A 12,033-nucleotide genomic window follows, 5' to 3' on the forward strand; every position below is an offset into this window, starting at 1 on the left:
ATATGTGATATTTTTGCTCTTATAATTATCAGTAAATGCTGACCAATGGTGAATATATTTGAGTAAATCAAAACTTAAAACAATTGATAAAACACATTGTAAACAAGGTTAAGGTATTCGACAGACTAGGAGAGCACATTTGTTATAAATATATTAGATAAAGTATTTAAATATAGATTTATATCAAGAACAGCAAATAGATATAAGTAATTTAGTAAAAATAATAATAAAAAAACAATTTACAGAAGAGGAAATACAGGGAGCCAGTTTAGATGTTTTTAGAAAGATTCTCAACCTTTCTAACAATCAGAGTCATGCAGATGAATGAGAAATGCCTAAGAAACATTTATTTTAAATTAAATTTAATGGGATGACATTGGTTAATAGGAGTTTTCATATACAGTACATACATCTTCATGGCACATGATCTATATATTGCATGTGTGCCCATCACCCACAGTCAAACCGTCCTCTGTCACTGCGTATTTGGCCCCTTTTCCCCAGCACCCCCTGAGAAAATAGTTTTTAATAATCAGTGTGATAACATTAAGCATCTGTGAGACAGTAAGGAGCCAGGACTCTCACACATCACTGGTGAGTTGAACGTGATAGGGGCACTCTGAAAGACTGTGGCAGGCAGCGTCTGCTAAAATGTGAAAGGTGCAGATGCTGTGTGCCAGTGGTTCCACTTCTCACAGTTTACCCTAAAAGAAACCCATTCACAGTAACAATTAGGGAATCGCTAAATTGTGTTATAGTTGTGGTATGCTGCAGTTAAAACAAAAAACCAGCTGTATATGTATGCATTTGAAATGCTGTTCAAGACCCATCATTAAGGCAAAGAACAAAATGTACAAGAGTTCATAACTATTAGGTTCTTAAACACACACAAAAATAGTGTTTTCTTTGGGGACATTTATATAAATGTATACAAAAATGTATGAAAGGGTACACAAATATGAGTGCATATAATTGCTGAGACAAAGGTTTGGAAGGGTGTTTGAGGCACAGGTACTAGGAGTAAGTGGACTGTGGAAGATTTATATGGAGCTTCAGCCTTATCTACAGTTTTTTGTTTTACAAAAAAATATGTTTATGTATTTTATTCTAATGTGTGTGTTTGAAAAACAATACTGTCATTCCAAACAGCAACAAAAGAGGTGTAATCATGCATGTGTTTTTCTTCTAGAAGCCTATTAGTAACGGTCTACCCCCAACACCTAAAGTGCATGTAAGTATAATTACCAAGTGTTCAAACTAAATACAATGACAAATAATTGCTTGTATGTGCACCTTTGGTTAGATTGTTTGTCTGTTTGAAAAAAATCTATGGGATTGGTAATTTAAATACTAACTGATCACATCTGAAAAGCATTTTTCAAAATAAAATTATGATAAAATTATACATTTTAAAGCTCCTTTATTCCAAAATGTATTAACACCTTCCTTAAAGATATTATTGAAGAAGAGTGGAAAAGGCACATTGATGTAACAGGAAGTACAGACTGTAAATTTGACACTTTTTTTTTTTTACAGAGACAGAGAGAGGGATAGACTGGGACAGACAGACAGGTACAGAGAGATGAGAAGCATCAATCATTAGTTTTTCATTGCTCATTGTGACACCTTAGTTGTTCATTGATTGCCTTCTCATATGTGCCTTGACCGTGGGCCTTCAGCAGACCAAGTAACCCCTTTCTCGAGCCAGCACCCTTGGGTCCACGCTGGTGAGCTTTGCTCAAACCAGATGAGCCCGCGCTCAAGCTGGTGACCTCGGGGTCTCGAACCTGGGTCCTCAGCATCCCAGCCCGACGCTCTATCCACTGTGCCACCACCCGGTCAGGTGATTTGACACATTTTTTTCTAGCATATTTTCAGTTTTCAAATCCATAGAATTTTGAAACTAGAAGGAACATTTAGGGAGCATCTGGCTTAAACTCTTTGTTTTGACCATGAGTAGAACTAAGACCCAAAGGTTGTAGTCTCCAATATCACAAAACTTCATCTAACTCTAATGAGACCCTCCAATTAGATCTTAGATGTCCTGTAGTATATTTTGTTGTGGAGTCTTCTTTTTAATTAGACTATGTGGTCTCTGATAGGATTAAAATTATATTAACTCATGTAATTTTAGGTTAGTTCAGATAGAGCTACATTTTCAATGCTTACAAAGCTATCATCCAAAACCTATGTAACACTAATTTAAATATCCACAGTTTTTCTAGTTTTCAGCCTCCCAACTATGCCTTTTAGCCTTTTTACTTTTTAACTCTACTTTTAAATTAGTATAAAAATCTAAACTATATTTTATCTTACAAAATAAAGAACTCCCGCCCTGGCCGGTTCGCTCAGCGGTAGAGCGTCGGCCTGGCGTGCGGGGGACCCGGGTTCGATTCCCGGCCAGGGCACACAGGAGAAGCACCCATTTGCTTCTCCACCCCCCCCCTCCTTCCTCTCTTTCTCTCTCTTCCCCTCCCGCAGCCAAGGCTCCATTGGAGCAAAGATGGCCCGGGCGCTGGGAATGGCTCCTTGGCCTCTGCCCCAGGCGCTAGAGTGGCTCTGGTCGCGGCAGAGCGACGTCCCAGAGGGGCAGAGCATCGCCCCCTGGTGGACAGAGCATCGCCCCCGGTGGGCGTGCTGGGTGGATCCCGGTCGGGCGCATGCTGGAGTCTATCTGACTGTCTCGCCCCGTTTCCAGCTTCAGAAAAATACAAAAAGAAAAAAACAAACAAAAAAAAAACTCCCAAGTCTAGCAGATATATACACAATGAGGATGAAATTTTCTGTTTGGCTATCAGACAGAACTCTGGAGTTCACAGGGAAGAGCTGATAAATAGGGAAGGCCAGAGAAGACCGCTATACAAATCAACTGAAGGCTGAGACTAGTTTGTTTTGAACCTCATTTTGTCATTGGGATTTTTAGGGGTTTTAGTAGTATCTTAGCAAATGACTTTTGGTAGCTATCTTAAAGGATAACTTAATTATTGGTTAGTAAAGTGATAAAATTTCTGTCCTACACTATAAAAAAACATGTTTTATCAGTCTCCTTTTGGTACGAAAGGCTTTAAAATACTGGTTGGTAGGTTCCTGTGAATAAAAGGAAAATCTTAAGATTTATTTATTTTATGTTAATATATTTATTCCATTATAATCAACAAGTGATGTGTTTTCTCAGAGTACAGATGGGGCAAAAGTATGTAGGTTCACAGTTGTGTGTACACGAAACACAGTTTATTGTATTATTATTTATTTATGATTGTATTATTATTTTTTATTTTTTTTGTATTTTTCCGAAGCCAGAAACGGGGACAGTCAGACAGACTCCCGCATGCGCCCGACCGGGATCCACCCAGCACGCCCACCAGGGGCGACGCTCTGCCCACCAGGGGGTGATGCTCTGCCCCTCAGGGGCGTCGCTCTGCCGCGACCAGAGCCACTCTAGCACCTGGGGCAGAGGCCAAGGAGCCATCCCCAGCGCCCGGGCCATCTTTGCTCCAATGGAGCCTCAGCTGCGGGAGGGAAAGAGAGACAGAGAGGAAGGAGAGGGGGAGGGGTGGAGAAGCAGATGGGCGCTTCTCCTGTGTGCCCTGGCCGGGAATCAAACCCAGGACTTCCGCACGCCAGGCCGACGCTCTACCACTGAGCCAACCGGCCAGGGCTATTTATGATTGTATTTTTTTATATAAACAACTAACTTTAAACCTACTTTTGCCCCCCATATTGTGATGCACAATGCTGTTCTTCTGACCAAATTTTTTTATATTCTTTTTTTCCCAGTCGTTTAGTAGTAAAAGTGATTAAATGAATAGCTTTCTTATGTTTGTTTATTCTAACCTAAACAACAACTACAAAGTTAACATTTTACTCTTTGAAGATCAAAAAAGTTTAATGAGTGATGTGATACTGTATTTCATTATAAGATATTAGCTGAAAGATTTGTAAATGGGCTTGATAAATAAATAATCAACATCAAAGAGGAAAGCTTTTTTATTGAATCCTGCCAGAGAAAATAATCGTATTGCTCAATATTTTTTAAAAGTGAATCTATGTTTTAAGATTGAATACATATATGAATTTTTAAATCAGTCATACCTCTTTTACTTTATAATATTAAATTCAATGATTTTAGGCTTACAGAACCAAGTAAGAAAATTTTTCATCTTTGCAGAGATTATGAATTCCTTCTTAGCAGGAAATTTTATATTGCTCTTGATGTGGGACATGTAAATAATACCTTTATAAACAGATTATTATGCAGAATTGGTTGCTATTACTGCTTTGTTTATCTGAGAAGATAGGAAAAATAAAACAACTCTTTTAAGTAAAATCTTGTATCTGTTGACAGTCTGTTGTGGAACCTTTGTGGTACTACAGTGAGGCAAATGACTATGACTTGGTATATTAATTTGGTTATTCTTCATTTTTTTAGATGGGTGCTTGTTTTTCAAAAGTTTTTAATGGGTGTCCCTTGAAAATTCACTGTGCAACATCATGGATAAACCCAGATACCAGAGGTAGTACCATATGTTTCTATCTGTTATCTTTCTAATTGTTTTTTAAACTGAAGCCATGAAACCACTCAGTATTACTCATTTTATGAATCTTTCTGAAAAATAATTTTGTTATAGTAAATGTTTCTCTGTGTTATTTAGCAGTGTTTGAGGTGTGACACATGACATTAAAATTTTACTGTATACGGCCCTGGCTGGTTGGCTCAGTGGTAGAGCGTCAGCCTGGCGTGCAGGAGTCCCGGGTTTGATTCCCGGCCAGGGTACACAGGATAAGCGTCCATCTGCTTCTCCACCTCTCTCCCTCTCCTTCCTCTCTGTCTCTCTCTTCCCTTCCCACAGCCAAGGCTTCACTGGAGCAAAGTTGGCCCGGACGCTGAGGATGGCTCCATGGCCTCTGCCTCAGGTGCTAGAATTGCCCTGGTGGCAACAGAGCAACGCCCCAGATGGGCAGAGCGTTGCCCCCTGGTGGGCATGCCGGGTGGATCCCGGTCGGGTGCATGCGGGAGTCTGTCTGACTGCCTCCCCGTTTCCAACTTCAGAAAAATACAAAAAAAAAAAAAATCACTGTATAGTCACCATATTATTGTAGCAAAACCAGGCATCCTCTGCCACCTTAATTTCCTCCAGAAAAGTTTGTTCTTTCCTGCAGCACAATCATTCAGTATCTGTTTTATCCTCAGCCCTTGCCAAAAGAATTTAACTGCCAAGGATCCAGGATCTGGTGACCACTTTAAAGGCCTCGTAGCTTAAAGGGGGCCATAATGAGAATAGTTGTCATTTGGCGGTGACTAAAGACTCTATATATCTGTATCTTAATAACTATCAATATAAGATGTACACAGAAACACACACGCACACACACACACATACATACATATTCTTTCTAAACCTTAAAAATCCAAGGTACTTTGATTTCACAGGTAGAGAGGATGACAGCCATTAGGTGTGGAGCTAAAGTTGAAGCCAGTCCAGCTGTGTGTGCCCTTTCTCTCCCAGTACCAACCCTAAACCTGGGCCAGTGCAGGAAGGCTCATCACATTTGTCTCAGCATACCTCCCTTTGGTCTGGACAAGTGTCTGACCTGTTGTTTATATTGTAAACACAGATCAAACAGGACCATGAGCAAACTTCTAGTAGCTTCTAGAAGATATTGAGGAATCTAGCAAGTATCCAAGTTTTAGGTAACTTCTTAAGTAGCACTAGTCAGATCTTTTTTTGATGTTAGTGCTTATAATACTAGCCCATTTGCAAAATTTTTGAACCCGTATCAGCTGTTCTGTGTGGCAGTTGCACGTGATCCTCTCTTAGAGGGACTTTAGGAAAGGACTGTGGAGTCTGCCAGTCCTGTGCCTCTGCTGAGTGGGAGGTCTGGCGTGCCGCTCCTCAAAACCTTTTTTTTTTTATTATTATTTTTTTTTGTGTGTATTTTTTCTGAAGCTGGAAACTGGGAGACAGACAGACTCCCCCATGCACCCGACTGGGATCCACCCGGCATGCCCACCAGGGGGCGACGCTCTGCCCACCAGGGGGCGATGCTCTGCCCCGAACAGAGCCACTCTAGCGCCTGGGGCAGAGGCCAAGGAGCCATCCCCAGCGCCCAGGCCATCCTTGCTCCAATGGAGCCTTGGCTGCGGGAGGGGAAGAGAGAGACAGAGGGAAAGGGGGGGGGGGGGGAGAAGCAAATGGGCGCTTCTCCTATGTGCCCTGGCTGGGAATCGAACCCGGGTCCCCCGCACGCCAGGCGACGCTCTACCGCTGAGCCAACCGGCCAGGGCTCCTCAAAACCTTTTTTTACATGAAAGTTTTTGTCCCTGCTTTGATGGTAGTATTTGCATATAATTCAGTTCAGTAAGTGTCTAACCAGTTATTTGCATTAAAATAAAAATATGTAATGCTTATAAAGCATAGTTCTTTATATGTTAATGCATATTTACTTAATTTTAGACTATAAATTCTTTTTAAAAGTTTTATATATATATCAAAATCTGAATTATTTTTATCATTTCAGATCAGTACTTGATATTTGGTGCTGAAGAAGGGATTTATACATTGAATCTTAATGAACTTCATGAAACATCAATGGAACAGGTATGTTATTTTGTATTTTCCTTGGTTTTAATTTTTAAGTTATATAGGTAGATACTAGACAGGAAATAATTTTAAATTCAGTGATTTGCTGTCTCTTTTATTCATAAATCCTTCATAGAGCATGTTCTGTTTAGCAGGGAGAGCAGACAGTTCAGTGCTGGTTCTCCCCGTCAGGGGCTCACCATCTAACAGAGGAAGCAAACATAAGCCAGTGATGTGCCACTCAGAGTTAAACGCAGGTGGGCTACAGGGGCAGAAGTCACTGGCACCTCCTGGTGGGAGATGAGGAGAGACATTTGAAATGGACCGTGAATGACCATAAGCAGACGTTGCAAAAGAGATAGAAAGAGGATAATATGAAGGCATGAATGAACGGATGGTCGACTAAAGTTTAGAGTGAGGATAAAATAGTATTGATACATGAGGCTGCTGGGTAGGCAGGTGCCAAACCCCAGAGCTGGGTGTCGTGCTGATGCTTAGATCTGTGTTTAGATGTATCTGTTTGCAGTATCGAGAGATGAAACTAGAGATTATGGTTAAAAGTAAAGAAGTATTGTCAGGGCCCTGGCCAGGTAGCTCAGCTGTTAGAGTGTTGTTCTTATACACCAAGGTGTGAACACAATCCCTGGTCAGGGCACATGTAAGAATCAACCAATGAACATGTAAATAAGTGGAACAACAATCCATGTTTCTCTCCCCTGCCCCCTCTAAAATTAATAAAATTAAAAAAAATTTTTTTTTTTAATTTTAGAGAGAGGGACAAACAGACAAACAAGAAGGGAGAGAGATAAGAAGTATCAACTCGTAGTTGTGACACTCTAGTTTATTGATTGCTTTCTCATACTTGCCTTGACTGGGAGTGAGGGAGTTACAGCCAAGCCAGAGACCCTGGGGTCATGTCTATGACCCCACACTCTAACCTGCAACCTTGGGGTTTCAAACCTGGCTCCTCAGTGTCCCAAGTCGATGCTCTATCCACTGCACACCACCTGGTCAGGCTAAAAAAAATTTTAATGAGATTTTAAGAAGTGTCAGAGCAGCACTGGGGGAAGCTTTTGGCATTTAATGCCCAGAGATCAGAAACACGAAACAACTTGTAAAATTGCTAATGATGATGTTAATAGCTGATACCTGTGTAAAATTTACATGTGTTCCAGGCAGATTTTAAATACTTTACATTTATTACTGGTCACAACAACCCTCAGGTAGATACCAGTAGTCTCATTTCAGATGAGAAATCTGAGGCACAGAAAGGATTAGTAACTTTTCAAAGATCTCACAACTATTCAGTGGCTCTACTGGGATAAGAACTCAGGTGAGCCGGGGTGAGTCCGTGTCCTCAGCTGTTCACCATACTGCCTCTCCTACATATATTGTACCCACAGATGGAAGAGCTATAACTGGCTAATGACCGGTTCAACATGGAGCTTAAAGAGAGTCGGAAACTTGAGGTTTCCAGCAGGGGAGACAGGGTGAATGACAGTGCTTTGGGCAGGGTAAATCTACAGAAGTTGCCGTGAAGGTATTGAAGATGCGTTCATTTGGTCACATTGAGTTTTGGGTGCATGTAGGATGTACGAGTAATTCTCCATTATCAGTATAAATTGATTATGAATGAAATGAAGAAAAATTCATAAGTAATGATAATTTATTCATAACCAAACATTTCCATCTTCTTCCATCCAACATTTTTTTAGTCAGATTTTCTAACAAGGTCCTAAACTGTATGGTATACTTTGAATCTTTCATTGGAGTGGAATACAGTGAAGTGATGAAAAAAACTTAAGAACTAGGGGAAAAAGAGAAGACTCTTGTGATTTACAATAATTAGTGAAGAACTAATTCAAAGGGGGTGATATTTTTCTTGGATATAAGAATATATCTAAAAGTCATACTACCGGTAACCATATTAATTATAAAGAACAAGACCAACGTCATGCCCAGGTGGATAAGCACTTATTAACCTAATTAATGGACTGTTACATAAAGGCACTCATCAACTCCACTCAGCCCGTTTGTAGTAAGACCCCTTATTCAGTGCTTCAGCATTAGAAATTACACTGTTAGAGCAATGTTTTCTTAGCTAAACCTTCCCTTCAAAATGACACATTGCCTCCCGGAAGGAGCCCTTAGAGAGGGAGTGTATGTGAGTCCTGCATTTTTTCATCTTACTGTGAAATGGATTATTAGGTTGGTTTTCTCTGTACTTTAGGGAAAGAAACTGTGGCATGAGTCTGCTAGATAGGGGAAGATGCTGAAAGGTGAGAAAATGACACAAAACAGGGTCTGATTTAAAATTTTTAATCTGCTGTTATTACTTATAGCTAACATTTACTGTGTGCTCAGTGCGCACCAGTCCTCTAAGCACTTTACAAGGAGTACCTTGTTTAATCACCACAACTCTATTGGTATAGGTGTTTGTTTTATAAACAAAAACACTGAGACACACATTATGTAAATTACCCCAGGTCACAGAGTCATTGAGGAAGATCTCTGAATCGGCCAACTGTAAAACCTCCTCTTCTTACCTACTACATACTGCTGTTAAACTGATTGTTTTCACCCAGAGCCTAATTTGCTTAGGGAAGTAGACATTACAAATCTAGAAAAACTTAAGAGCTTTGTTTAATGTGGCTAAAAATGAGAATCCAAAATGAAATCCAACACTTAATAAAACTTTGCATGAAGATGTTCTTTTGTCTTTGTGTTGATAATATGGAAGGGATTTGTGTCTTTTCCTGGTACTTGCATTAAATAAACTAAATCACTGACACTACAAATATAATAAACCATAGATTTGGTACTAGAGAAGTGCTTCTAATTTGTTTCTCCCCTTTTATTTTTACCTTCTCTGTTTTAATTCTTCAGGGCCATCATTATAACTTTGTGCTTTAATGTAGTAATGTCCTTAGAGGCCTTGATATGTTTCGTCATTTATTTCTTCCTTCTCTCCATTGCCCGTCCTCATCCCGGTTTATTTTTGGAGTAACCTAGTGGGAACTGCCAGGGCAAACCCAGCAGCTAACTTGTTAAATTTGAATGCTTTAAGTGTACTCATCAGTGGTTTTCAAACTTCACTGTACATTAGAATGACCTGAAGGGCTCATTAAAACACAGATTGCTGGGCCCACTTTCAGAACTTCTGTGAAGTCTGGGATGCTGTCCAAGAATTTCCATTTCTGACAAATGCCCAGGTGATGCTGATGATGCTGACTGATGCAGGGACCACTTTGAGACCCACTGATATTCATAATGAAATATCCGAATGGGAGCAGTTGTTTTTTTCAAAGTATATGGACTGTGTTCCATGAAATGCCCTTTTCTTTGCCCCAAATACTAATTACTTTCAAGCTTTTAGAGCTGTCTCTCAGGTCTTTGTACTAAATTTCAGTAATGAATTCCATACATATATTCTGTATGATGTGTAAGTTTTCATCCTGTCTCTCTGAGCGCTCTGAGCTGTTTTTTTTCTCTACACCTAGTGTTTCCATTTCCTGTGCTTTTTACTGCAACATGACCCTTTTTTTTAGTCTCTTCTGCTCCAAAGCCAAGCATGTTCATCTGTACAGACAAGAACACTTTAGGGGGAAGTACACGAGCGAGTCTTAACTGTCTAACCCCAGGACTAAAATAAAGGAATAGATACTGAAAATGTCCTTTTCCTGTGCAGTTTGGGATTACATAGTTGGATAAGGGAGACTCGAGCTAATTATATCACATTAAGACATAGATAATGAAGTTGTATCGCTAATTTATTTTTTCCTTCCCCTATAAATGTGTATATATAACATGTTCTAAATGTCCTGTAAAGTGAATTTCTATTCAAAATAAGTTTATTTTCAAAAAACTGACTTATTGATATGACAGCTTAGGTTAATATATACATATTATATTGCTGTTCCCTGTCAGAAGTTTGTAAACTTTGTGCCTTTTTTTTTTAATCAGCTATTCCCCCGAAGGTGTACATGGTTGTATGTAATGAACAATTGCTTACTATCAATATCTGGTAAGTCTTTCAGTATTCAAGTACCTTACAATTGTTCCTATTTATTTTATTAGCTTTTATGTTATATTTATTTTTCCCTACAGGTAAAGCTTCTCAGCTTTATTCCCATAACTTACCAGGGCTTTTTGATTATGCAAGACAAATGCAGAAATTACCTGTTGCTATTCCAGCACACAAGCTTCCTGACAGAATACTGCCAAGGTAACTGTACAGTTATCTTTCCATCCTTAGACGTAGTATGTTAATTCAGCCTAATAAATAGATACACTGCAGAAGTTGGAAAGGCACTCAGTTTGGGTTAGTAGAAATCATGTGTAATGAAAAATTATAAGAAGTAGTATATTTTCACATGGGCTTATCACATTTTTTCTAAAATTTTTTTCCATTATACTTTTGAATAACAGCATTTTCTTTTTAAATTTTTAATTGCTTCTATGAGGTTAAAATTAATTTTTTCTGTAATTTGCTGATAATTTTAAATCACAGTGTTTTTCACATGTGTATTAGTTTGAATAAAATGAATTTTTCTGAGTGTACAGTTTCTAAACTTAGAAATCAAAATGATTTATTAAATAAAGGTTTTTCTATTAGTTAATTACTTTTAGTTGAGCGGCTTAACTTTTCTACTTTCAGGAATTTTTAATTACACTCTCTCTTTTGCTGATTAGCATATTGGGCTTCATGTATTGACTGATAGTCTTCTGAGTCCGGTATAATTGTATTTTACAAAAGCTTTGTAATATAACCACTCTTTCATTATGGTATTAGTTGTAAAACAACTAATGCAGGAAAGGACCTTAGCTTTCAAGTACCATGAAAGTCTGTTCTCAGTTGTAGGGTTTATAGGATAACTAAGATTTGCCCTCTGTGCACAAAAACTTTTAAAAATTAACACCTTTGGTGCATGCTTTTCTGTCTTAAAGTAGATTACATTGCATTTAATTGAATCCTTTTATGATGACTCAGAGTTGAATTATTGCCGTATTTCACTATGTATAAGACATTCCCATGTATAAGACGCACCTTGATTTTGGGGCCTGAAATTTGAAAAAAAAAGTATTACATAGTTATTGAACTCAAATTTTATTCATCATAAAATTCATACAACTCCTCATCACTATCAAAACTCCCCATCCATTAGCTTGTCTTCATCTGTGTCTGATGACAAATCACTGTCTACATATATTGCCTCGTCCTCAGTTCCATCAATGGCATTTGAAATGCCACAACCACTGTATAAGACGCACCCAGTTTTTAGACCCCAAATTTTTCGGGAAAAGGTGCGTCTTATACCTGGGGAAGTGCGGTATACTTGTAGTATAGTATCTGTAGTTGGAGGTAGGGATATTGCCCCAAAACTAGCGCCAAGAACGGAATCAGAGAGTTTCTTCCTATATAGTTTATCTGCTCCACTTTTTCTCCCAGCTG

At 39.0% G+C, this 12,033-nt stretch overlaps 1 protein-coding gene across 5 annotated transcripts in view; it reads left to right on the forward strand.

The window, feature by feature from the left end:
• Nucleotides 1–12,033, forward strand: part of MAP4K3 (mitogen-activated protein kinase kinase kinase kinase 3) — a 150,338-nt gene that overhangs the window by 125,868 nt on the left and 12,437 nt on the right. For all 5 annotated transcript variants that reach the window (XR_010750438.1, XM_066378433.1, XM_066378432.1 and 2 more), the window contains 5 exons: nt 1,190–1,231; nt 4,430–4,514; nt 6,520–6,599; nt 10,545–10,605; nt 10,689–10,806. Coding sequence is in view for 4 of the 5 variants with exons in the window: in XM_066378433.1 (XP_066234530.1) it covers nt 1,190–1,231; nt 4,430–4,514; nt 6,520–6,599; nt 10,545–10,605; nt 10,689–10,806 (386 nt within the window). In the remaining variant the exon portion in view is untranslated. The remainder of the gene's footprint in view (nt 1–1,189; nt 1,232–4,429; nt 4,515–6,519; nt 6,600–10,544; nt 10,606–10,688; nt 10,807–12,033) is intronic.

The sequence above is a fragment of the Saccopteryx leptura genome, chromosome 3 (assembly GCF_036850995.1).
Source record: "Saccopteryx leptura isolate mSacLep1 chromosome 3, mSacLep1_pri_phased_curated, whole genome shotgun sequence".
Taxonomy (NCBI): domain Eukaryota; kingdom Metazoa; phylum Chordata; class Mammalia; order Chiroptera; family Emballonuridae; genus Saccopteryx; species Saccopteryx leptura.